General features: G+C 41.1%; 2 protein-coding genes across 6 annotated transcripts; one reads left to right on the top strand and one right to left on the bottom strand.

Annotated features, from left to right (window-relative positions):
* Positions 1 to 972: 972 nt before the first annotated feature.
* LYSMD3 (LysM domain containing 3) lies at positions 973 to 14,897 on the top strand. The gene is made up of 2 exons (XM_064642979.1): positions 973 to 1,320; positions 3,138 to 14,897. The coding sequence occupies exons 1-2, from the start codon at positions 1,060 to 1,062 to the stop codon at positions 3,744 to 3,746; spliced, it is 870 nt and encodes a 289-aa protein (XP_064499049.1). The 5' UTR covers positions 973 to 1,059; the 3' UTR covers positions 3,747 to 14,897.
* POLR3G (RNA polymerase III subunit G) lies at positions 7,216 to 26,997 on the bottom strand. Of its 5 annotated transcripts, XM_064642981.1 has the most exons (10): positions 26,906 to 26,997; positions 26,311 to 26,500; positions 23,483 to 23,611; positions 21,087 to 21,216; positions 14,686 to 14,748; positions 13,961 to 14,011; positions 10,924 to 10,991; positions 9,958 to 10,086; positions 9,611 to 9,681; positions 7,852 to 9,518 (listed from the first exon to the last, which is right to left on the bottom strand). In XM_064642981.1, exons 3-10 carry the CDS (start codon positions 23,600 to 23,602, stop codon positions 9,419 to 9,421), a joined length of 732 nt encoding a protein of 243 aa, XP_064499051.1. In that variant the 5' UTR covers positions 23,603 to 23,611; positions 26,311 to 26,500; positions 26,906 to 26,997; the 3' UTR covers positions 7,852 to 9,418. The 5 variants fall into 5 exon arrangements, 4 of the variants coding, with proteins under 4 accessions (XP_064499051.1, XP_064499052.1, XP_064499053.1 ...); XR_010426982.1 differs by lacking the exons at positions 9,611 to 9,681; positions 26,906 to 26,997 and adding an exon at positions 7,216 to 7,679 and having other exon boundaries at positions 9,372 to 9,518; positions 26,311 to 26,900; XM_064642982.1 differs by lacking the exon at positions 26,906 to 26,997 and having other exon boundaries at positions 26,331 to 26,900.

The following is a 26,997-nucleotide window of genomic DNA, read 5'->3' as shown; positions in this document are numbered from 1 at the left end:
ATTAGATTTAATCTTTATAGGAATCAGACTTACAAATGCATTTGTCTTCAGCAACAATGCAATCATTTGTTACAACGTATTTAGCCTAGCCTTAGAGCTGTCAGTTTTTGTAAGAAATATTGTACTTGCTCCTGCTGTAATCAAAAACTTCCTTCTAAGGCTGTGTCAGGAGAAACCCACACTGGGTTAAATTTACTAGCTAAGACTAGGAAGTCTGTCTATTGCCTCAGCACCCCAACAGCTGCTGACAGTCCTTTAGAGTGAAAATTACTTTACTAGGGGAGGAAAGCTGAAATACCTACAGGGCTCAATTTACGGTTTCTCTCGTTAGAAACATACATCAACGTGGGCTGCACACCTGTAGCTCTGCAGGACCAGTCCTGAGGGGACAGGTGTGGGGGCATAAAAGGAAACTGCCCGGCAACTTCTGAGGGCGCAGCAGTGCAGGACTAGCAGGTACAGGATGTGCAGAGGAGCTGCGAATACTTAATAAGCAAAAAGGGGTCTCTTACTGGCCCAAATACACGGCAGCTTCGTACCCGAGCAGCCTCCATTTCTTCACAAAGAGGATCAGCAAAAGCAAAAAGAAAACCCCATGGCTGAACTCGCACAGGGGCGGCTCGAGTGGAAGTGGAGGTGAAGCGCCTCCCAGAACAGCGCCCCGGCCTCCAGCGCCGGGCGGCCCAGCGGCGGGGCCGCGACACACGGACGGGAGGACCGGGACACGCGGGCGGCAGGACCAGACTCGTCCCCGGGGGTGGTGTAGCCCCGTCATGCCCGCACGGACGATCCCGCCGGCGCTGCTTCCCGCTCGCCGACCTCCCGCAGACGACGGGGCGGGGGCGGCGCTGCGGACGTGGCGGCGCGGCGGCCATAACGGAGCGAGGCCACGCGGGGCGGGGGCAGGCGGGGCCCTTCCTCCCTCTGCCCCCCCACCCCCAGGGGCCGGCGGGCGCTGGGCGGGGACGAAGAGGAGGAGGAGCCGCCTCCGCCGCCGGGGTGGGGCTCGCCTTGGAGGGTTGCCACGCCCGCGGTGCGCTGGAGGGCCGCCTGCGGAGTATGGCCGGCAGGGGTGCGGGCAGCGGCCCGCAGGGACCCGCCGTGGCGCAGCCGCCCGCCGGCGGTCACCTGTACCCCGTGGTGAGCGCCGAGAGCGAGGGCCCGGAGGAAGAGGGTGAGGTGTCGGAGCTGCGGCCGCGGGGCAGGGAGAAGGTCCGGCGGAGCACGTCCAGGGACAGGCTGGATGACATCGTGCTGCTGACGAGGGACATCCGGGAAGGGGACACGCTGAACGCGATCGCGCTGCAGTTTTGCTGCTCGGTAAGGGCCGTGGGGACGCCGCGGGCCTCAGGAGTGGAAAATGACGTCAGGGTGTCACTGTGGCAGCAGCGTTCCGGTTCCGTGGGCTTTAACCCCGAAAGCTACTGAAAGCGCACGAAACAAGTGCATGGCTTGCTTGTGGCGCTCTGAGAGACCACACGTTACAGTCAAAGGTCGTCACCTCAGTGCCATCCTCGCTGTTAGACTGGTCCTGAGGGGGGTTGTTGCTGAACCACTTAAAGGTTTGTGTGGAGCTCTAATTCCATGATAGTAGGGGGAAAACCTTTTGTAGTCTTATTCTGAGTTCTGCTAAATTGCCTGAATATTTTAAGCTTGAACTTCTTGTACCGTTGGGAACGTTCTGCCCCTGTACGCCCTTCTTGGTTCTCACTGCTTCTAGCTCAGTTCTTACCTTAGTCTGCTGAATGCCTTGCCTACCCAGTAATTTTGGCTGGCCAGTACTAATTAAAGCGGTGGCATCTGTCATGGCTCGCGTTTTCAGTTTTAACACAAAATCAGTGGTGTGTTTTGGTGGGACTGACTGCTAAGTGTGCATGGGCCAAGAAGTCACATTCAGAATCCATATTTTACAGAACTCTTGCTGTTGTCTAATTTTTCAGGCAGAAACAGAATTGGGGGCCTCCTGTTGTGAGCTTAGGTACTAAAGTCTAGACATAACTATTTCCTAATCATGGCAGACCTTAGCCTCCTTACCCAGTTCTTGGCTTCAGAACTCACTGCAGTTAAGTATTTGGGGCAGGTTTACTAGATCAGGCTTCAATAAAAAATGAGATAACTGAGTTGCGCTCTTTCTTGGAAATTCAGGAGAATGTGGAAGAGCGATCCTGGAGTTCTAGGCAAAAAGTATAACTTGTGTTGTGGTGGGATCACTAAGCACTGGGTAAATCCTGCATTTGGCATTTTTTTATGCTAATCCAATTTATTCCACATGGGACACATAACAAATACCTTGTTATAGGACCTGAAAAACTTATTCATGTTATTAAGTTGATGTGAACTTGGGTACAGTGCATCTTAAAATGGGCACAATTCCTGTGTGCTTTGCAGGTGTTGCAGAAAAGCACTGGGTTGGAAGTACTTCATTACAGTGAGGTTTGTGGCTGTGCCCTCTGTGGTGAGGGAGTTCCTATCTCAGAGTGAAAGCCAATGATTATCCAAGGGCACTTAAATCCCTGCAGAGTATTTTTCACATTAGACTTAAAATCTGAACTTACTGAGAACAAAATGAGATTAGTTTTGAGCAAGAATAGGGAAAGGGGAGAGCTGACTTGGGTAGAGTAGATGATACTTTTAAGTTATGCTTGATTTCTGTCTTAGCCCTCAGAAGCAGCAAAAAACACAGCTGTGGCTAGATAAATTGGAAACTCACTGATTTGTAATATTCCTAATTCAGAAGTTTTCAATTTAATTAGGAACTCAGTAAGTTACGTCATTTGAAAACAGAGGTTAAATCTTATTCATTTCACAGAGATAGTTACCAAGCGATGGATGAACATACATTACGTAAACACGTATGTGTGAAGTGACTTTCAGTCTTCTTATATGAAGTGACAAGGTTTGTTACCTCATAATTAATTTACTTCTTGCTGTAATGTTGTTCAGATTTGGTCTTTGGCCTCTTCTCACTTCATACTGTTTGAATGGGTATCTGTTTTAAAAAAAAAAAAAGTAAAGCAAAATAAAGGTCTTGCCTTTGTTTCCATAGGAAAGACTTATATTTCTGAAGGGTATGGTACTATTAAGAGAGTTGTGTTTCAATGGGGCTGCAATGTTTTAACTGTTGTTCCTATTTTTAGGTTGCAGATATCAAGAGAGTTAACAATCTTATCAACGATCAAGATTTCTTTGCCCTGAGGTCTGTCAAAATTCCAGTGAAAAAGTTTAGTGTATTGACTGAAACGCATGTCTCCCCAAAAGGAAGACAAGTCCTTCGGCCTGCTCTCTATTCCCCAGAAGTGCAGGAAACGTCACTTTCTGATAAATTCTCTGCTAATGAGACTGCTGGCAACTTCTTAAAAGAAGTGGATCGAGATATAGAAGAAATAGTGAAGTGTAATGATACAAAGAAAGAGAATCTTAATGAAGTTGTTTCTGCTTTAGCAGCCCAACAGGTTTGTTTTGAAACTGATGGTAAAACTAAAAAAAGCAAGGATCCTTACTACGGAGCAGACTGGGGTATAGGATGGTGGACAGCGGTAGTGATTATGTTGATCATTGGCATAGTAACTCCAGTTTTTTATCTCCTGTATTACGAAGTTCTGGTGAAAGCAGATGTCAGTCACCATTCTACAATGGAATCTTCCCATTTGTTTGTCACAGCAGTATCGCATCAGAAACAAATAGAAAATGGAATAAATCCAGCGAATGTTATCAATGTTGATAATCAAGGAGACTTTCAGCATTAACAACAGAGTACCACATGTAACTTATTGGTAGACACATAACATAGTGTTAGGCAAAGGGGAAACCACAGAATGCAAAATGTACGTGGAATGCAGAGGAAACGAGTACTGATGTATGACTTGCCCTCATGGGTAGTGTTCCACCACAGGGATATTTCTGGGGATCATGTAATCTCTGAATATGCCTGAGACAGGCAGTTTGCAAGATTGGGATACAAATTAAGCTATAAAATCGTCTCTGAAGCTTTGCACTTTTTTCTATTTTGATAGACATATGTTTTTTAATTAATGATGAGGTGAAAAAATGTAGTTTGAACTAACACACAAGGAGTCTCACTGTGCATTTTACAGCCCAGAAATGGGCATATGGGGATATCTTAACTTTTAAACATGTGAAAATATTTACAGAATTCATAGTACTCTTCACTTTTTAATATCAGGTTTACAGTTGTCAATTAAAATGCTGTTCTCATATTTTTCTCTTTCTTATAGAGTAAGATTTTTTTTTTTAGAACCCAATCATTCCATAATTAATTGCCACTATGAAGTTCCTTTTTTACAAGTGACTTCTACAGAGGCAGTAGCAAATACTTAAGCCAGAATCTTTAATTCTTGTGCCTGTGGTCAACCCCTTCTACAGTACTTTTCAATGTAGGCAGCAGGATAATTTGTTTTCTCTGTGTGTGACACTATGCTTCAACACAGTCCAGTTGAGAGAGTCGTCCTGAAACTTCACATTCTTCTGTGATATGCTGCTGAAAACTGACTGGACTGCATTCTCATCTGGTCAGCTGTGTGTAGGAATGAAAGAAGTGCAGAAGTGTGGCACCTTGCTGTAACATGAATTTTTTTTCCCCCCTTCAGCCAATCTCAATTCAGGACCATATGCTAATGGTCTTGTGCCCATGAACCTCAAACACTTTTTCCTGAAATCTCCTAGAAAACTTCAAATGAGATTTAATGCCTGATAGCAAATTGCAGCAAAACAGACAAGTTGCAGCTTCAGACTTTTTCTTTACATAGTAGTGTATTTTATCTGTTCTTGAATGTTTCACATGGAGTTTCATGATCAACCTTGGTTTTCCCCTCTTCTTCTCCCCCCCCCAACCAAACCAACAACAATCAAAACAAAACAAAAAACAACAACTCTGGACTTCATACAGAAAGAAGGAGTTACTTGTGTACTCAGAATACTTTTAAATAAAAACTGAGATGGTGCCTATAATTTTTTTTGTTGTGTTTACCTTGTGGAGCAAAACTCCATTGCCCTGCTCAAAATACTATTCATTACTAAAACCCAAGATTAACTAACTTGATTATAACTTATAAAGAGAGAAGTGGAAAAATAATCAGTATCCTTTAAACAACTATTGTAAGCTTTCCATTGAGTGTCTTGACTAAGTATATAGGTACATATATATAGTATAAAAAAATCTGGTAAAGTAAATGTTTCCTTACTATTGAGTTATTTCAAAGTGCTTTATCAGGTTCTGAGAGTAAAGACTTAGGCCCCATCTATTCTTGGTGCAAATAGTCTTTACTGGCATGCCAATTGTATGAACATGAATTGGCTAACTTGTATTATATTGAAATTGAAGGCAGGCCAAAGCTTGAGGGAAAATGGTATACAGTTAGGTATGTGAACCTGTGGCTCTTGAACCCTTTGTTCAGAGGGGCAGCTGTGGAGATAGTGAGCCTACTCATGGTCTCTGCACTAGAAAAGAGATTACAAACAGGCATGAACTTAATGGTTCACATAACCCTTGTTTTCAAAGATCTTTTACAGTAATAGTTCATTTCACGAAGACAATATGCCAATAACACAAATATAAATACTGAGGTACCAGTTCTAGGTAATGCTATATGAAAAACTGCATTGCAAAATACTTCTTGGTGGCTAAAGTGATACAGCTTCTAGGGTTAAAACTTTAAAAGGACTTACTCTAGTCCAGACAAGAGAGCTTTGGCACATGAAGACAGATGTTTACTGTAAGGTATGAAACTTGGTATATAATGTGTCAGCTTTTTTGCTGCAAGCTTATTTACTAGTTTTGCTCCTTCCCCCATCATTCTGTTCCTGAAATCTCAACAGTTCTAATACTTTATCCTTCCATTTCTTACAGATTCGTCAAAGCACGTTAAGTTAGCTATTGTGATGATGCAGCATAAGCCTCATTTACTGCACATACCTGAACTGATGGGTATTAAATTGCCATTGGTGTAGAAGTGAAATTAACTTTGGCTGTGGTCTGACTAGGTCAGGAAGGTCTCTGTCTGTTGATGTAAGGATACAGAGGTCTGTGGTTAACTGATGCTTTTTGTTATATGGTGGCACAGATGAAGAGATCTTTGTCCCAGGCTTTGGGCCTTTACAGTGTTGGAATACCTGTGGCTTACTGTCCCCTTGATTTACCTTAGGATAAGTAGTCCTTGGAAAAACATAAAGGGACAGCTCTTTAACTGGACTGTATTACATTCTAATCAAGAGCCTGGAATGTTTTTACAAATGTATAACGTAGCTTATTTCATGCAGCACTTTTTATCAAAAGATGCAGTAGGTCTTTTTCCAAGATTGTAGGACTCCTGGTCCCGGTAAACTACAAAGATCAGCTGACATGGCTTTCTCCAGGATGCAGGGATCTTTACTTTTTTTTTCCAAAGTTCAACACAACTGGAAATGCATCATCACATCAGCTCTGGATAAACAGGGTAACTGCTCTTTAAGAAACTTAAATCTGACTTAAGTTAAAATCTGTAAAGTTAGTCTTCCAGAAACTGACTTCTTAAAAATAAAAACAACAACAAAACACAAAATAACTGAGTTGTAAATCACCTTTTGGATCAATTGCAACATATTGATCAGGAAGTTGGTTTTAACTTAAGTGCGTATTGCACTGTTGGATCATATAAAATTGAAATGTTTTAAATCTGCTATTCTTTGGAATATATTGTCACAAATAGTCTTTGTATAACTTTTATAAAGCCTGAAAATACAACTTTGTAAAACACTTCTGGGTGACGATGCAAGTCTTATTTTAAATACTTCTGCTCTTCTGCTTTTAGAAGAACATAAGTAATACATGTAAAATAAAGGTTTTATTTTAGACAGCGGTGAAAGTGGTGCATATAATATATTCTTAGCTGTACATACTGTGCATGTTTTATTACAGGAGGCCCCTACTTGTATTTGTTTTGGCCAGTTTTTATGTATGATCTAAAATAAAAATCCTTGGCTAGCAAGCATTTTGTTGGCAGTAGGTGTATATAGCATTTACATCTAGCATACCGTAACTGCAGCCTTAATGGTTTATCCTGTTCATGCCTTGTAAACTTGGAACTTTTCCGCATAAGTTTCTGAGAACTTGTAAATTCCCAGAAGTAGATATGAAAAATTAAGGTAGAGATCAGTGAAATTCTTAGATGGTGATATGACTACACATGGAAAGCAATCTTCTTCTTCTAATGCTGTAAATACAGGATTTGAATAGATGCCTGTCAAAATCTGAAGTCTGCCGACAACTAAAGAACAGTTTCATTGTCATTATGGTCTTGCAATAAATTCTAAGCGGTCAGAAAATCAGCTTCTAAAAAGAGTTGCACCTCTTGAAGAGCACAATCTCACTGCTCTTTAAAAGTGCCTTAGCACAGAGCTGTGTCCTTGCAGAACTTGGCACGTACCTAAGCAATGGCCTTATTTGCCATTGTTAAACCAGTCGTAGAGGGCCCAGCCTAAGACTTTGCAGTTCCCTCTGGAGGACAGTGACTACAGTTTACCTTTCAAAGGTCTCAAAAAGACCTGATTTTTGCTAGAGTAGTATTTCTCAACAGTGCAGCAGGGAGGCAGTTGTCTCATCGACATGATGGGTGGAGGAAGTCATTGGTCCTCAAGCACTACTGTCTGCTATCAGGATACAGGAAGGAGTCTCACTGTTCACCCTGCATGGGGCAAACAGCCAGCAGCAGCAGTTACAGTTATGGCAAGTGAATTTAGTTTTCAGCATGCTTACCTCATTCACATCTTCTATCTCTGTTTTGTATATCACACACAAGAAGCAGGCACACCTAACTGCTGACATGTGTGATGTTAAAAAAAAACTGAAAGAATGTATTTCCTATGCAATGCAGTAGAATCTTTATTAAACATTTGTAGTCAATAAACACTTCAAAATAAAAGTGGTATACCTCTGAGGTGTGACCTGCATAGCATTTAAGTTTAATTTCCTTTACATATGATACGTATTTTATCAGAACATTTAAAAGCTACACATTAAGGACTAAATTCTTACTGCATATAGAAGTGCACAGAATAATGCAGAACTGTTTCCCAGTCAAGTGAGGTGAAGTACTCCTTGACAGAATGCCAGACATGCAAGGAAAACTACTGTAGTTTCCTTTGCTGATAAAAAGAATTGGTTTTGTTTAAAACTTTTCATTAGAGCCAGTAACAGCACTAGTTAACAGGAACATGTTTTAAGAAAGTAAAAAAAAAAAAAAAAAAATTCCAAAAAAAACCAAACCCAAAAAACTACAACAATCAATAGTAATGTAATTATACTGACCAATAATATTTTGTACCATCAAAAGATGACACAAAGAATGCACTGTTACTGTATTATTCAAACTCAGTAATAAATTTTCAAAACTTCAACTTTTGTTCTTAAATAAAACTGATGTTTCCAAACATTCTGGTTTTGCTATTCTTAGCATTCTCCCCTTGCTTTTCTAATTAAAACCTCATGCATTAAAATACTGCACCACATTCTTTTCTTACATTTTTGGGTTTTATTTTCTATTGATTTGCTCTCTGTTTCTGTCTTGTTTGTTCTGTAGGAAGTAAAGAAATGCATTAACAATTACATAGATACATATCATCTGCCTTCTCACTTAACAGCTCTGTGAGGTAAGAAAGACTGTAACAGGCAGAGAAACTGAGGCAAAGGACTGAAATTTTCACTAACTGGTGAAACCAGGATTTTGTAATTTCCTAACCTCTGCCATATATTCTTTTTAAATCAAATTGTCCTTAATTATGACTTAAGGTGATTCATAAAGGTAATGTAATACATTTTACCAAAATACTAAAGGCAATGTATTCTTCTAACTACAATAATGGCTTTTCAAATTACTGTCATATTGTTTGTCTATATTTCTAAGGTTTTTTCAAGTCAGTTTATATTAAAGTGCTTAGTCATCAATTATTTCTAGTCACCTGAACTCAGAAGTTACATAAGCTTCTTCACAGAAGTCAGCTGCCAAATGCAAGCAGTTTATGTCCATAAAGGCCATATCTCTTTTGCTGCAGTCATCAAGAATTTCATGACTGGTTTCAAGATTTCACTGCTGAGGCACAGAACTGACTAGTGCAAATGCTTAGGCACAATTTCAAGTAAAATGCATACATTCTTTTTCTGTGCAGAGGTGACACAATGGCATATAGCTTACTCCATCAGGAGGCATTCCAGAAGACCTTAAAAAGGCGCATATCTGCAAAACACTTGGCAAAAGAACAAAACAAAGGATCTCATATCCTCTTTTACAGCATAATACAACTAAACTCCAATGTGGTTTTGGAGAGTCTGCTTAAAACCAATGGAGCTAAAGCATTAGGTCTGTTGATATTCAGCCTACCTCCAGAATTCTACTTCAAGTAGTGTAAGGCTTGAGCAGTGTAGCACCTAGCAACCACAGTTAGTATGTTGCTTCATCCATATTGTCATCACTGTCAGCACCAAAGTCATCTCCATCGTCAAAATAGGAGGAAATGTAGTCATTTTCCTAAACCAATTGAAGAAAAAAATCTATCATTTTATCTGTGGAGAAGATAATTTATAAAAGAAACATCCTTTAAACTGCACTTGAGTGCCCACCTTTTAAAACAGTAGTAGATTTTATTTTCTTGGCAAAGAAAAAGGAAAATACTGCAATGAAGTTCTGATACCTATGAAAGAAAAGGCATCACTGTTTTAGTGATGAAAAAGAGTAATTGTATGTATTGATTGTGGCAGGACACAGCTCTTTTCTCAGAGCTCTTTGTGAATAATAAGTCTAAAACCCCATTTAAATGAACTACAACAAAATACAGTGCAACAAAGATCATTAATGTAATAATGCCTCCTACAACAACTCTCCCTTGGCATCTGAGAAGCTAGGGACATTTCTTAAGCTTCCAGCCAACACAGTACTCAATGTATAAAGAGGAAAACTAACATTATACCTCTTCGTGTTCCTCTTCATCATACTCATCTGGTTCTTCTGCTTCTTCATCATCTTCACCTTCTTTGTCTTTTGTTTTGTCTTTCTCATCTTCAGATTTTTCTTCTTCATCATCCTTCTTTTCCAACTCCTGTCACAAGGCAATCGGCTTTACAAGGTAATCCCATATTACAGCGACAGCAATTCATAATACCAAAATATTAAGCTGCAGTTAACAGCAAGATAGCATAACAATGCTGTGAAAATGCTGACATTTAAACCAATATGATGTGAAGCACAGGAACTTCATACAGACTTGGTCAAGCATCAGCCATCGCACTTAAAGGCTAAAAAAGCATGGCTTGTGTTACAGACTGAGATGATGATTTCCCTTTACCATCCACTGAGAGCACAGTTGACAGGAGAAGGCCATGTCATTAATTGATAAAGCAATACCATATAATCTATGTAATAATATAACTGCACCAAACAACTGATGGATCACTACAAGAAAAAATACAAAGGTGGTCCACCTTTAAGCTTCCCATTCCCACATGGCGAGTAATTGCCTGCAAAACAGAGGTCACTTCCTAAGTTTCTCTTTCTGTATTTCTTCCCTCTCAACTTACTAAATTGTTTAAGTTCTCACATCAGTAGAATGGTGAAACAGCAATAGATTTAAAAGCTCTGGCACCAGTTTCTCCTTCAGTAAGCTCCAACAGTAGCTCTGCTGTTCACATTAGTCTGTATTGCTACCCAGTGAAGAGCAACTGGTTGTTGTGTTCAGGTACAAACAGGAGCTATCCAGGCTCTATCCTTACTCTAACTCTTGTGCCACCACAGTGCAGAATAGCTGTCTGCCAGAGTAACATGACAAGGCCAGAATAAAGGCTGTTCTGGTTATTTCATTTGTACCAAAAAACATACTAGGTCTCATTTCCTTCAGCAATCTCTAGTGTACAATTTAGAAAGAGTATGCACATCTTACCTCAATTTTTTTTATCACATCCAGATTACTTTTAGGCTCGAAGTTTTTTGCCTTTTTTGGTTTTGCACCTGGTGAAATAAAATACATCACTATTATTTTTTTAATATGGAAAACACAAATTCTTTTGTTTTACTTGGTTTGACATGCTTACATCTTGAGTATGCCAGGGAAATCCTATACTGGCTGTATAATTACTTTAGACTTTGAGCTACATCATTCATAGAAGTGTAAGTGCCTGGTTTATGTAAGACATGCCTAGAAGGCCAATCTGAAATTCAGTTTGAACAAGTAGTTGACCAAAGGTTTGGCTAAAGTATGATGTCCAGCTTCACAAAAGACTTGTCAACTACCTGCTCACAATATGTTATGAAACTAGAACAAAATCTCACTTGTTATTTTTCATCATCTTGAAAAGATAGAAATTCATTGTTACTAATTTACACAACACAGTAATGACAGCTGGGTGCTTCAGATAAGTAGATTTAAGAAAAGGAACACAACAGTTCATTAGCTGTAACACAGAAGGCATGGTTACTGTAGCTACATGACTCTTGGGCCATAGCTGGCTCTCATCTAATGAGTCCACAGAATGTATTTGCACCTAGCCCCCTGATTCATTAACACAATCTTTACCAGGTTACTCCCTGATTAATTATATGGTGGAGCAAAGGTCAAAAATAGCATTCCATACACCCAGGTAAGAGCTACCTGAATTGCAGCACCCTGTATCAAAGTTGCCCAAATACCAGCCTAATACTCAAGGAAGCAGAACCCTGAGAACTGCTGAGCAAACAACTGTATTTTGTCAAAAGCATTTGCCGTATGTAACACTGAGTTTATTTCAGTGTTTTGCCTAGGAAACAATTATGTGACTAAAGCACTGCAAAGAGCTGACGGGAGTCAATCTGCTCTGTAAAATATGAACAACATCAAAGCAAACACATCCAGAATGAAGTAGGCTTTTAAGGAAAACAAGTGTAAAGTGCAATTCAGAATTATCATCTCTGCACAAAGTCCTGCAGGCTTTTAGATTAAATGCAGATAGAACAGACATGTAAGATTTGTCTTTAAATGCCAAGCATCTTTAGCCCTTATCATGAAATTAGAGATACTGACCAATCTTTAGTAGAACTTCAAGCGAAATAGTTCTCTACATCATATACCTTAGAGGGGCAAGGGAATACAATCTAATCTGATTTCCAAATACCCACTCTCGAAGTACTTGGGCTAAAATGCATGTACCTGATTGCTATATACATATGCATATGGCTGGCCTACAATGTCAGCTGAACCCAGTCAGCACCTTATTTTTTTTCTTTTTCCTTTTGTTTATTTTTTTGTTTTGTTTTTGGCAGGCAGTGCTGGTATCTAGAATACTGTGTTCCGTAGCCCAGGGTCAGTGTGGGAGAGATATGGAATTCTATCCAAAGTTTTGTCACTAAGAAGGCAGGTGGTCAGATCTTTGGTTAAAACATTCAGGGAAACTAGAAAGAGGAAGGGAGAGACGTGTAAAAATAAAGCTGTCCCTGTACATGCAACTGTGTAGGGATCCCCAGACCACTCCTGCATGCTACAATGGGGAATGGTAGGAAGCCTGGCTGAATTTCTGTGCAAATTCTCTTGACTCACTCACCTTTGTTCAACAAGGGTTAAAGTGTCACCTAAGTCAGCCATCCTCAAAATACAAGCAAGATATGTACCAGGAGGGCTGATGTGTCACTGACACAAATGTCCTGAGTCATATAACTTTTGTATGCCCTCTGTATCATCAGAATTCCCCCAAAAAACTAAACCACATAGTTTTTGCTTTTGAGGGAAGCTGGTTTTTAATCCAATCAAATTCTGATGACCTTGATCTCTTCGCCATTATAGCCATGTAGGAAAATGTATTTTTAAGAGCCAATAGAGAAACTGGCACTAAAGAAAGAGGAAAGATCCCACAGTGAGCAGTGATTTTCTCTTAATCATAATATTTTTTAAACAAGGATTAATAGTTATTTATTATTTCATTGATCTTGGGGAGCTACCTATTGTGCATGGGCTTACAAAAGCCAGTGGTTTCCTCCTGTCGGGGGAAAAAAAGTAGGTATATTCTGGTCCCACCTTTAGAGATTTTGCAAATAAGTATTTGATTTTCAGTTGAATCTTACAGTTTACCATTAGTACCATGCTTCTCAATGACATTATTAAAAGGAACAAAGCTTCCAGCTGAGCCAGTCTTTGTCACTACTGCACATTTCCATTTCTTTTTCTATTTTACCCTTGAACTGAAAAATGCCACATGAGGGACTTGGACAAAAAGAATATAAAAATATACAATTATATATAAATAGACAGCTAGATACAGGAGGCCAAGTGTTATTTCACATCATCAGAACAACAGCTTTCTATAGGGAACTTAAAAAAAATCATGCACACTAGAAAATACTTTGAAACAAATGATGCTGTGTAAAAAAATCTTTTTTCCTAAAAGAACAGCCAATACCAGCTCCAACTGCTGTTGAAGGATCTGGTTCACAATTCTGCAGAAGAAAGCTGAAAACAGACAAAAAAAGTAAAACCAGGGAAAACAAAAAACAACTGACATGAAACCACATATAAAAGGCTTAAAAAATGCAAAACTCAACCAAATAATAAATAATTGAGAAACCCAAAATATAAAGGAAATCTGAACAGCCAGTTACTTATTGAATAGAAGGGTGAGTGTTGATTAAGATACGAGCTTTCAAAAAAAAAAGGCTTGTGGTTTGTTTTTTTTTTTAATTTTTCACTGTTACATGTATAGTGAAATACATCCATACAGGAGTCAGGAAAGGAAGATAAATCTGTACAAATAAGTTAAAACATCCTATAAAAACAAAGCAAAAACCACAAAAGGCAGGCAGAGTAGTAAATTATTTAGAAAAAAATCTGCCAAAAGACCTGATTATTTGGACTAATTAACATTTCTACAATATTTTTTCCTCTAACCAGCTCCAGTATGTCTCCTGTCTCTCAACTAGTGAGTATTATTTGCTTCTTAAAATATATAATGTACCTTTTTTGGTTGTCTTCTTTGGTTTCATCTCTCTTGGGAGTCTTCTCCAATCTGTACAGAAAATAGTTCTAATATAGAAAAATGATGATTTACTGCAGTAATCCTCTCCCTATAACTCACCAAGGAAAGGAACAGGCCCCTGTTGTTCTTGATCCTATTTACATGGATGCCGAAATGTCTTAGCATACAACAGTTTTAGGGAATTCTAGCTGTAATTTAAATTGAGGAACTGGACTCAGGACTCCCCCACATAATGACAACTGGCCTCTATCCCAAAGAGACAAGTTCAGCCATTCCAGTGGCCCATGGGCCCTTCAATTTAAATTATGTAATTAAGTTTGCAGTAGTGAGCTATGACTACCCATGACAGACATCAGGTTGGGTTACTTTTAGTAACATCAGTGTTTGCTCCCAGTTCAAAACTGGTATCTGTGTGGTGAGTCAGGAAAAAGAAAAGCTGAAGTCAGAGCTGAAGCTTGCATTTTTGCTGCAAATCAGTTGTTACAACTCAGTAAATAAATAAGATCAGATTTTCCCCCCTTTTTTTTCTGACAAAACAATACTTGCCTTGATCTGAAAAGATGCAAAGGACAATAACTGTCAACAAGAAACGCATGACTTGGTAAGGATTTTCATACTTTTTTATTGCTTGAAAAATCATGAATCAAACACTTAAAAGAGCAGAACATTTCACAGGTCAACAGAAAATTAGCCTCAGATGCTACCTGGAATCCATGTTGTCTGCTCCTTTTCACTGTCCTGGTACTTTTGACTGTACCTCTCAATTGCTATAGAGAAGGATACAAAGAGTTATTGACTTCAACTGATTTAACAGGCAATCCAGACATAGTCCTTGATATTTTCCTGTAACTAAACATACAGTGTATTTTTTTATTCCCACATTAAACACTTTCTTGTTGTCAAGAACATAAAAAAATAGAGAAAACCAAAAAAAGCACTCCAAAATTATTATAATTTATCCTTTTATCCTTGAAAAGCATGAAATTATAAAATGCAGATTTAATAAGGGAAACTAGGTTGAAACATCAAATGTAACACTAACTGTTATACTCCTCAAGATTTTCACAACCAAACCTTTGCTACAAAACCAGTCAGTGACATTTAACACCCCTATGTTAACCATCCAGAATTCCCAGTATTCAAAAGGCTGTGTCTCAGTCTGATCATCACCTTCCAAGACTTTCAGTACTTCTGCAATGGAAAAGCTTTGCATCCCATCCTAAATAGCAGCAACAGACTTTAATCCATTACAGTACAATGCAGTACAATACAGTACAAGAACTAAACCGAGAAATGCATCATAAGTGGTCATACAACGTAAGCACATCTACTTATATTGAAAAAACCTCTTACTTAAAATCCGTAATGACAAAAGCAATATCAAAACTTTAGTATTTTTAAATCAGTCCCCTTTTTACTTACCGAATTACCATGCACAACTGCAAAATCCACTTCATGCAAAATTAGTGAGTCCGATTGCACTAACAACCGGTTATTCAAACAGGGATAATTTCTGTGGGTATTGTACAAAAAATATTAACTGAGACAGCCTTTGACCTTTAGAGTTAAACACTTCTAACACAGAATCACAGAATGGTTTGGGTTGGAAGAGGATCTCGAAGATCACCTAGTGCCATGGGCAGGGGCACCTTCAACTATACCAGAGCCCTATCCAACCTGGCCTTGAACACTTCCAGGGATGGGGCATCCACCAACTTCCCTGGGCAACCTCTTTCAGTGCCTCACCATCCTCACAGTAAAAAATCTTTCCCTTATATCTATGAAACCTGCTCTGCTTCAATTGGAACCCATTTCCTCTTGTCCTGTCACTACATGCTCTCATGAATAGTCTTGCCCCATCTTTACTGTAAGTTCCTTCAGGTACTGGAAGGCTATAGTAAGGTCACCCTGAAGCCTTCTCTTTTCCAGGACGAACTATCTCAATGCTCTCAGCCTTTCCTCATAGGAGAACTGCTCCATCCCTCTGATCATCTTGGTGTTCTCCCCTAGACTTGCTCCAACGGGTCCATATCCTTCCTGTGCTGGGACCCCAGAGCTGGATGCAGCACTGCAGGTGGGTTTCACCAGAGCAGAGCAGAGGGACAGAATCACCTCCCTTGACCTGCTGCCCACACTGCTTTGGATGCAGCCCAGGACATATTTGGCTTTCTGGGCTGTTAGTGCACATTGATGGCTCATTTCCAGCCTGTCACCCACCAGCACCCCCAAATCCTTCCTGGCAGGGCTGCTCTTGATCCATTCATCCCCCAGCCTGTGTTGATACTGGGGGTTGCCCCAACCCAGGTGCAGCACCTTGCACTTTGTCTATTAAACCTCATGAGATTCCCATGGGCCCACTTCTTGAGCCTGTCTAGGTTCCTCAGGATGGCATCCTGTTCTTCAGATGTGTGCTCAGCAGGGAGAAAGAAAATATCATAAATGAAGCTCAAATTTAGTTATGATGAGGGCAAGCAAAAAACCTTCTTATAACTGTTCAAGAAAGAGCCTGCATTTAAAATAACAGGGGCATTCACAGATGCTGTAGGAAACTGTCAGCAAAGAGAGGAAAAGAAGCCAGTAGTTTCGATTTCAGCTCAAGGCTCTTTAGTGAATACTGCCATCAGTACAAAAAATCATTGACTGACTCACACCTCTCACAACTCATGAATTCATTCAAAGCCACTGCCAAGGTGGCAGTCACCCAGTCATAGCAGATATACCTAAAGGAAAAATATGAATGATTAATAGCTAATTTAATGAGGAAAATAAAGAACTTTCTATAGAATATGCCTACTATTCACTCAACATGAGCAGTGAAATGAATGATGAAAATCTATTCTATATGGCACACTAACACATCAAATTTGACAGGTAGCATTATAGGGAGCTTTTGTTTACTACCTGAATAATGAGACAGATAGCTACATCCCAACTAATTAAAATGTTTCCCTTCTTGCACTTTCAAGGACCATTTGGCTCAGAGATGTTGTGCTGAGGGTTTAAAACAATCCAGTCACTCTTGTAGCAAAGCTAGTTTATGAAGTTCTTGCCTACAGTCCCCCTCCTGCCTCCTCTTAGTTCTACCAGATGTTTTAATGAAATAAAGTGGAGCAAACAGCTGTAAACCAGGTAACAGAAAAGATCAGTTAACAGTCTATTCTGGGGGATAAATGCAATTTTCTTAAAACTAGGCCACTTCTGCCAGAGTGCAGTCCCAGAAACAACTGCACACTATGACTGATATGAAAACAAGCTTTTTAAACTGCAGACCACTCCTGATGTAATTATATCGCATCCCTCAGATGCAGCATTTTTGTACAACTTACGATTTAATAAAAAGTTACCTCAACTTACCAACTTACCCTTGGTAAGGGTAAGATGATGAGATGATGAGAACATTCAGAGCATTATTTCAGTCTATCAAGTGGTATACCCACTTTCTCTGCAATTTCCAATTTTGATATTAAAAACCAGTATTCCAAGCTGGTAGTTCTACTGTCATGGTTTGAGATAGTCCCGAAATCCAATTCCCTAGCTCCATCCCCCCTCCCACATCTCAACCTAATGTGAGATGGGTTTTTCCAGACAAAACACACCAGACTCAAAGTGGGGGAAAGGGAATATATTACAGTGACTGTACAAATAAATACCATATCACATTATACACATGATCACAACTATCTCTACCATGACATATGTATTTACAATGGACCAGATCTCTTCTCCCCTCCAAATAAAAGTCCAGGAGGGAAAGAAGGACAGATCCCTTCCAGTCTTTAAGCAGCAGCATCTTCTGAGGCAGCAGTCTGTCTGTCTTCTCCACATGCAGCAGCTGATAGCTGGCTTTCTTCCAGCACTCAACGAGGGAGATATCAAATTCCCTCGGCCCCATCGCCTCAACCGAGGGGTCTTCCGTGGGCTTCGTAACCCCAGACAAGGTCGTATCACCACGTCATATCACGAAGACACAGGGGGGTCTTCGTGACTGTCTGGTATCTTCAGGAGACTCAGCTCCTTGCTTGCAGGGCCTCTGTGCCCTGTCTCTCAGGCTGCCACCATGGCAGCAGTGCAAGGGGGGGAGCCAAGGTCAACTCCCCCTGCATTCCATCTGGCCGTCCCGGTCCAGCACCCGGGACGTCTCTTGAGCTTCTCAGCTCCTCTCTCTCTCTGGTGCTGCATGTCTAAAACTCTTCTCCTAAATAGGAGTCCATGTCCCTCTTCTCCAAGAGGGTCTCCAAGGGAGTTTTGGGGAATCTGGTATCAGTCTTACCCCAAACTCTGTCTCTCTGCTGCTGGCTCTCCTTCCAGGAGTCCTTTCTCTGGTGCTGCATGTTTCTGTTGCTCCTTCAGTTCAGGTCTTATCTCTGGCTCTCTGCCACCGTTTCTCTGGTCAGTGCCTGCTGCTGCTCTGCTCCCATGGAGAAAAACATCTCTCGGCATAACTACAGGCACCTAGCCCAGCTTTATGCTGTTCCAGGTCCCTGCAGCCCCCCAGTCGGGGGCTGGGAGGCCCCAGAGGGCCCAAGGGGCTCAGAGCCCCTACCTCGTGGCTCACAACATGGCCACCTCTCCTACCACAACCAAAAACTACAACTCTTCTCTTCCGGTCTGGTTGTGATATGTTTACATTTCTGCAGGAGCGCCCATTGGGCAGAATTTCAAAACTTCTAGGGGTTTCCACCCCTTGGGGTCTACCACTTTTCTCAGCCTCTGGGGGAAAACAAGGTCCAAACCACGACATCTACTAAGGAACAAAGCAAGAGAGAGAGATCTCTCCATTCTGAAAGAAGGTTGCAGAAACAAAGATGATTTTGAGGTGATCAGTAAGAACAATCACATAAGGCAAAGTTGGAAAAGAGAGATAACATTTTCTCATAAAGCAGCAGGCTCCTTGGAAATAATCCTGACTGGCTCTCAGGCATAGCAGTTTCCTGTTTTGTGCCTCTAATGGAAACAGCAAACTTCAAGCCTGAAGAAGATCAAAAGCACAGCAAGCCTCTAGTGAAATGAGAATCCAAACTGATTGAAATTTGTTTACTCAGAAGATGAAAGAGAAGATGTGTGTTATAGGTTAGAAATCCAGGAGGGGGGAATTTTTCTTCCCCCTGCCCCCACTGTAGGAAAGAGGGAGTTTGAATGGAAAGGGAGGCAATTACCGTTACAAAGGGTCTAGCCAGCTGAGCTGCATTCCTAACGAATGGCCCATCGGAGGCTGGGGGAAGGTAGGGAAGAGTTTTGGGGAGTTGCTTGGACTCCTTAGAAGGGAGAAGTCAGTTTTTGGCTGAGCTCTTGCTCTGGGACAGAGACGGGGGTCTTGCGTGCATGCTTTTGGAGAGAAGGCCTGGAGGCCAGGCTTTCTGGCTTCCCGCTCTGGTCAGCCCTGACTGCTGGCCTTGACTTGCGGGCAGGCTGTCTTTGTCTCCGGCCCGGACCTGCTGCGTTCTCATCAGAGAGTTTTTATGCTCACTGGGAGAAGAAAGGAGTCTTGGGACACCGTCATCTGAGGACAACAGTGAGTTCCATGGGGGTGGACTGTTTTCCTTTCCCCCTTCTCCCATTGGGGAAGGGTCCCCATTTTCTTTTCGGCTTCTCCCGCGACCCGAGACACCCCCAGACCCCTCCCCGCGCGGTGACCGCCAGAGCCCGACAGCGCCCCCTGCAGGGCAACACCGAGCACTGCAGGCTCTGCACCTCCAGTGACCCAACAGCGCCCCCTGCCGGCCGGGATTAGAACTGCGCTGAAGGACAGAGAAGTGTTCAGACTTTTTTGTTGGTTTGAAGGGGACTTTTGGGTACAGGACTATTGTCTACGGTTTTTTTTGTGTTCTGTTACTGTTCTTGCCAACATACATATATCCTTTAATAAAGGGTTGTTATTTCTTCTGTTTTTTCCACACTTCCTCGATTAAAGCCCCTTAATTTTGAATTTACAATTGCTGAGAGAGAGGAGTTTGGTCTATCTCATAACTCATCCTCTTTAGCAAACATTCCAGTCTCTTGAGACAATGTGATAATAGAGTCATTTAGAGTTCTTATCTCATCGTAAAGGGATCTAGAAATAAGGATCAGATCTGTTCTTGCCTCATAACCAGTTTTATCTGGCTGCACTGTCAGGGTCCACCCTGGTCTGTGCTTGTGGTGCATTAGAGCTGTGTCCCAGTGGTTGCTGGCCTCCAGCTGCATGTCAGAGGAAATACTCTGCCTTTTGTGAACCACAACGTCAATCTGGCAGTGTATTCACTGCTCACACTGTAGGGCACTACTCCATTTTATACTGGGCTTTAGTACCAGAACAAGTGGACAATGAATAAGGTGTGTTATTCAGTGTAACAGTCAAGGCCTAATAAAAAAAACTGCACAGTCTCAAAACCATCTAGAATTCATCGCTACACCATGAACAGAAATTAACAAAATTCAGAGGGGATTACACTAGGCACCTCTATGTTAATATTTAATTATATGCAAGCAAAAGAAATTCTGAGATCAAGCAGAATAAGATCAAGATCTGGCTTCTAATCCAGCTCTGCTTCTGGTGCAAACCTCAGTAAATCACTTATCTTCACCTCAGTCTTCACATTTCCAGTGACTTGTCAGTAACACTTACTAATATTTCCTGAATGGACTTAGGGGGGAAAAAAAGCTGAGTACCTTTTAGAATGTTCATCCATTAAATATAACATTGATTATTTTGAGTATATCTTTACACAATGAAAGCTGAATTTCAAGACTAGTATTTACTATGGATTTCTTTGCTCTAATGCAAAATTTTATGGCATTTTAACAGGTAGAAATGCCTATTGCACTCGTATAGGCTAGCATATAATTGAAAAGACTGCATGTAGTTGGTCTAAATGTTTCTTACTGTATAACAAATGGAGTAGATGTTTCATACCTTTCTTTTTCAACAGTAGTTGCTTTCCAGTTATAGCACTTGTAGATGTCACCCATGATTTCAATACGTGTAAAAGCAGAAAAATTCCCTATTATCTTAAGTTGCTATTTTTTCTTCCTCATTATTAGTATGAAACTCATCTTCAACACATGCATTTCCCTATATTGGCCTTCCCAGAATAGTAAGTAAAGATATAATAAAGAGTTCACAAACCTTGATGTTGTTCTTCTACTGTCAAAAAGTACGGCATTCTTTTCATAGTTCCTCTAAGATCTTGTTTTAAGGCCAACATGTAGTCTTCACCTTCTCCTGTTTTCAGAGGCACTGGCTTATTGTCTGTACTCTGTACAAATCATGTTTATTATATATAAGGTCTTGATATCCACCAAATACACAGGTACACTAATAAAAGCTACAATAAACACAGCTAATAAAAGAAGAATGAAACTATGTATTACACTACTTCACAAGTATACTATATTGCATTCTGACATGCATAGTAACTATGTTTACATCTAAATTTATACCTTATATAACTTGACTGTATCTTTCTGCAAAAATGTATCAAGAAATCAATGACTGTGAAATAGTCATTCATAGTCATCCTGACTAGCCAAAAGCAGTTTTTCTCACTAACCTTAGTCAGAAACCATTTCTTCTCTCTTCATTCATAGTGCTGGCCTTAACCACTTCTAAAACAGTGTTTTAACTACATTAAGTATGATTTCTGAATACCATGGACACCTTTTCCATGACTGTTGTCATGGGAATATGTAGTGTTGTCATACAACCAGGTAGTACACAGGCCCTCACACAATTCGGTTTCTGTCAGCTGAATTTAAATGAATTGTCAAGGCTTGGATTTTTTTGGGGTTGTATTTTCTTGGGTAGGGAGTTTTTTGGTTGTTGGTTAGTTGGCTTTTTTGTTTGGTTGGTTTGCTTTTTGGGGGTTTTTTTGGTGTGTGTTTTTTGGGTTTTTTTGTGATGTTTGGTTTGGTTTTGTTTTTGGTTTTTGTTTTAACTATGAATCTTGACACTGGGAAAGATAAATATACAAAAATAGTTTAAAAATATCAAGAATCCTAAAGACAGAATTACACAAGGGATGTTGTTTCTCTCACACGACAAATGATGCACAATAAATACCTCAGTGTTAGGTTGCAGAGCAGAAAGTCCTATCACAAGTCCCAGAGCTGGGCCATGAAAGGAGTTTACTGCTTACAGCTATATTTATTAGCAACAGTTCACTGCTTCAAATTATTTCAGTGTCAGTCAACAGCTGTAACACACTTTTGGTCATTGACCCATCATTAAATCTAACACTTGAATTTTTTATTGACCCTAGTTATACAACTGGGTTAATTCTGATTTTCTTAAATGGCACTAGATTTGCCCTGAGAAGTTTAACTTGCTTCTGAAACTTTCTTCATAGAAGGAAGATGTGGGAGGCAATTGAGCTGTGGACAGCTTGGGCCCTTGCAGATGTGAAGTTGTGAAGGAATGTAAACAACAAAGATGAGAAAGTGGACAGGGAGGATGGAGCTGCGGGGCAGCTGTGATAGCCAGAGTGACCCTGAGTTGCAGAAACTATAGAGCAGCCAATCTTAAGATGGGTATGTAGTAAGGGCACCAATGGTGGTGAAATACGCTGGCTAGGGGAGACTATAAATTGGCCATGTTTGTATGAAATAAAGGCTTTTCTGTGTGACATCCCAGCGTGGTGTCCATCCCGACGACGACAGGAAGAAAGCATTTTTAACTTATCCATGATATACATTACATACACTGGGGCTAATAATTCTCCTACAAGGCTAACTGTAACTCAGAACCTGCAGATTATACAGAATTCAGATGGCACAGAACTGCGCTATCAAGCAGACTGCAACATTCACATTAGAAACAGTTACAGATGATTTAGTAATATGAAATCACAGCTTAATTGTAATGCTGGACTAAGAGGATAAACAGCATCTGGTTCCGTAAGTCAAAGCCTTGGGTGAGAAAACTATTCAGAGAAATCTCAGCGTAGCACCAATTGTATGTAAAACTTGCAAGTTCTGTATCATAGCACATGAGATTGCAAAAAATTTCATGCACTTCGATCAAATCCTGACATAAATGATAAATTCTCTTATATAAAACTGCAACATTGTAAGACTACTTTTCTGCCTCAAAATAGTCCAAGCTTCCCTGCACAGCAAAACACAGTCAGAAAATGCTCTTTCTTCCCCTTTAATTTTCAAATACATCCCAAATGCCAAGACTCAATTAAGCTTCCTTAATCATACAATTAAATTAAATTAATTTCAGATGAATTTAGGTATCCAGTGTTACCACTACTGTAATGTCCAGAAAACCAAATAATGATGAGGACTTCAACACGCTAACAGCTTGCAAGCAATCTAGTTAAATATATAACGTAATAACATAAATAAATAATAACAACAGTTAGCAAAGGCACAGGAATTAGCAATAAGAAAAATAGTGACTTCTATTAAATACTTCAAAACTGCTTGGGGTTGTTCATATATTTAATTATGTTACTTAAACACAAGTGTGAACACGCTTTACCTGAACAGAATGTGCTCCACAGTACTGGCTGTACTTACTGGAAATGGTAGTGGAGGCTTACAGATGACATCAGGTAGAGCTGCACCGTTACCAAATCCAATAGCCTCAATGTTGAAGGTAAACGAAGCACGTCCTCTTCCTCTACCTGACCCAGCCATTTGGAGGTACTGAAAATATTACAGATTTTTAAACATACATATTTTCATTATGTGTTTCAAATTCATGTATATATTACCTAGAAAATTAATGTCTAACAAAGATCACAATCATTTTAAGACGAAAGATCATTTTTAAACAGGAAGCCATTTTCATAGGTTCTTCAACAGACCATAAATTTAGTACATGCCTAAAATCAGCTCCATTCCCTTATTTCTGCCAGCCACCTCTGCATGCCTGAAATTACCTCCCAGCCTAAGAGTTTTCAACTTTCTTCTTCTAAACCTTAGTTTCACTGTATTGAGTTTAATTAGAACCAGAAACAAAAGAGGAAATAAAGGTTTAACGACCCTGAACTTTATGTTAATACATTCTTTAATTTCTGATCTTTTTTCCAAAAACTAGTTTGTGTTTATCACTCATGACTTCTTCATCCTTAGATTGTTTTTTGTCCTTTATCTTAGTAACTAGTTTTGGGTCCTGATGAAGTGACACAGGCAAAGAGGCTTAAGGCAATCAAAAGGTATCAAAAGACTGCAGCAGGACTGCAAGCTAACTGCTGATAAAAAGAGCTTGTTTCTAACTAAAATATTTAACACAGGGTATAAAAGAAAAAGAGCCTGCAAAACATTTACACTCATATCTCTCCACCTTCACTGGTTACACTGGTTACACCAACCTTCATCTCATGAATTGCATGACCCATGGGTTGGCAAGTAAAGCAATATATGAGACTGAGGTAAGATGTCAAGAAGTGTGATCCAAGAGAAGCTTGGATGGAGCAGTGTGCTACTGCTCACAGCCCAAGGCCACACAGAGATTAGTTCAAGGCCCCAACCTAGAAATACCACAAGCTATTTATCATTGACTGCAAGGTCACTGTACTGCACCTTGCTTAGTATGAACAGGTCTGTTTCATACCTACTGCTGTACCTGCATCATCACAACTAGTTCTCCTTAAACAAAAGCAATGGCCTTTCTATTACATGCAAGTGAGAAACAGGTTGATGCCAGTTTTTTCCTACTTGTGATTTTCAAGAGAAATAAGCTCTGTTTGGATGAAACAAAATCACATTATGTACTTCCATGGCACTCTGCAGCACAGAATACTGTCTACAACTAAGCAGAGAGCCCTAAATAAATCATTTTTAGGAAAGAAAACAAAGCAAAAGCTAGGACTAAGCATGTAATTAACTGGAATGTAAAAAAAAAAAAAAAAAAGGAAATAAAAAAGAACCAAACTCCTTTGAAAATAGGATGAAAAGCAAGATGTGAGCCTTGCAGAATGGAGAAAGATAAAAGATACAGTCAAGCCCCAAATGTGAGCAATTATATTATCTAAGTGTGTGTAGTGGGTTTCTGTGTCTGGGTTTTAGTAGCGGGGGGGCCTACAGGGGTGGCTTCTGTTAGAAGCTGCTAGAAGCTTCCCCTGACTTGTGGAGCCAATGCCAGCCGGTTCCAGTACAAACTTCCTGCCACTGGCCAAGGCCAAAACAATTAGGAGTAATAGTAACACCTCTGTGATAACATATTTAAGAACAGAAGGTTGTTGTGCAGAAAGAATTCCAGCCAGGGAAGAGTGGAGTGAGAACATGGGAACAACCAAGTAGACACCAAGGTCAGTGCAGAAGGAGGGGCAGGAGGTGCTCCAGGTGCCAGAGCTGAGGCCCCTGCAGCCCGTGGTGCAGACCATGGTGGAGCAGCTGTGCCCCTGCAGCTCATGGAGGAGCCCATGCTGGATCAGGGGGATGCATGAAGGAGGCTGTGACTCTGTGGGAGGCCCAAAATGGAACAGGGTCCTGCCTGTGGAGAGGGAAGCCCACACTGGAGCAGGTTTTTCCTGGGTAGGACTTTTGGCCCCTGTGAGGGACCCACATCAGTATAGCTCATTTGTGAAGGACTGCACCCCATGGAGGAGTGACCCACAGGACAGCAGTTTGGGAAGAACTGCTGCCCGAGGGATGGACTCACGCTGGAGAGATCCATCAAGGATTGCCTCCCATGGGAGGGAGCTCACAGAAGCAAGGGAAGGACTCCTCTCTCTGAGCAGTGGCAGAAACAACAGCTGACTGTAGCCCCCATTCCCCATCCCCCTGCATCGCTGCGGGGGAGGAGGGAGAACATGGAAGGAGGGGTGGGGGGAAGATATTTTTAAGACTGTTTTATTTCTCACTCTTTGGCTCTTATCCTGTTAGTAATAAATTTAAGTACTATCCCTACTTTGAGTCCAACAACAGAACAACACAACAAAATAAAAGTTGAGCTACCACAGAGAGAGGTGCTTTACATTAAATGTAATGAATATAAAGGTTCATTTTTAAAATGCTGCTTTAAAATTAATTCTCAGTAAATTCCCTTGAAAAAGAGCATTAGTCTGATGAGAAGTAACAAGGTTTAAAACTAGCAGTATTTCAACTCCAAATTTTTACCCAAACTTGTGTTTTTTTCAAGCATACTGGCTTAGAAGGTTTAGGTCTACTGATGGCATAAATTGACAGCGACAGATGACCAGACAAATCTGAAGGGAAAGTAAAGTTGAACAATTGAGCCACCAAGCATGACAAAGTTACAACTAGCGCTCTGGCTGCCACGAGGGATGTCTAATGGAGCACCTGGGGGCATTTTCATATTTATGGGTAGTTTGTGTGTCATTTACTCTATAAATGAGAAGATTTTCAGATTTAAGCTTTTAAAACCTCTTCAAACTTACGTATTCAGTTTCTCGGGCACTCAGGGGAAGGCAGCCGATGCCTTGGGGAGGGAAAGGCCTCTGGAATCGGGATCCCTGGCAGCTGCGAGGCGGCTGGACGGACGGCAGCGGACGGGAGGAGGCTGAGCACCCACGGGTTCCCGGTATCCTCAGAACGAATCACCCGATTGTGTTTTGTGGATCGTAGACCCTTGCATTTCACAAGGAGATGCAATCAGTTGAAGGGAAGAGCATATACAGAAGAAAGGACCGAACTTTAGATACTAAGTTTTTGTGGGTGTTTATTTTTTTTTAATCTGACGTCCCTGAAGGTAAACGGGTTTGTCACGACGGTCACTAATCCCTGCCGTGTGAGGATACGCCTCTCGGCTCCTCTCCGTCCCTTTCCCGCTCCCTCTCCCCTCGCTGACCGCCCGCCACTCCCGTCAGGAGTCCCTGAAGGGCCCAGGGCGTTTTGGCTTTATCCCCCCACCCGAGGGCGAGTCTCAGCCGCCTCCCCCGGGTACTGCCCCGGCAGGGAAGGGGATTCAACCCGTTCGCCCCCTCACACCGCAGCCAAGCCCACCGATCCTTCGCGGCTCCGCCGCTTCTCAACCTTCGCGCTCCGCCCGCCACTGCCGCAGTGGGCCGGGCCGTGCCAGCCCCGCCCGCCGCCGGCGGAACGTTGGGGGTGCTCCGCCGCCGATC

Source organism: Pseudopipra pipra, chromosome Z, assembly GCF_036250125.1.
Source record: "Pseudopipra pipra isolate bDixPip1 chromosome Z, bDixPip1.hap1, whole genome shotgun sequence".
Taxonomy (NCBI): domain Eukaryota; kingdom Metazoa; phylum Chordata; class Aves; order Passeriformes; family Pipridae; genus Pseudopipra; species Pseudopipra pipra.
The sequence above is the reverse complement of the archived record's forward strand: the minus strand, read 5'-3'. Positions and strand labels throughout refer to the sequence as shown.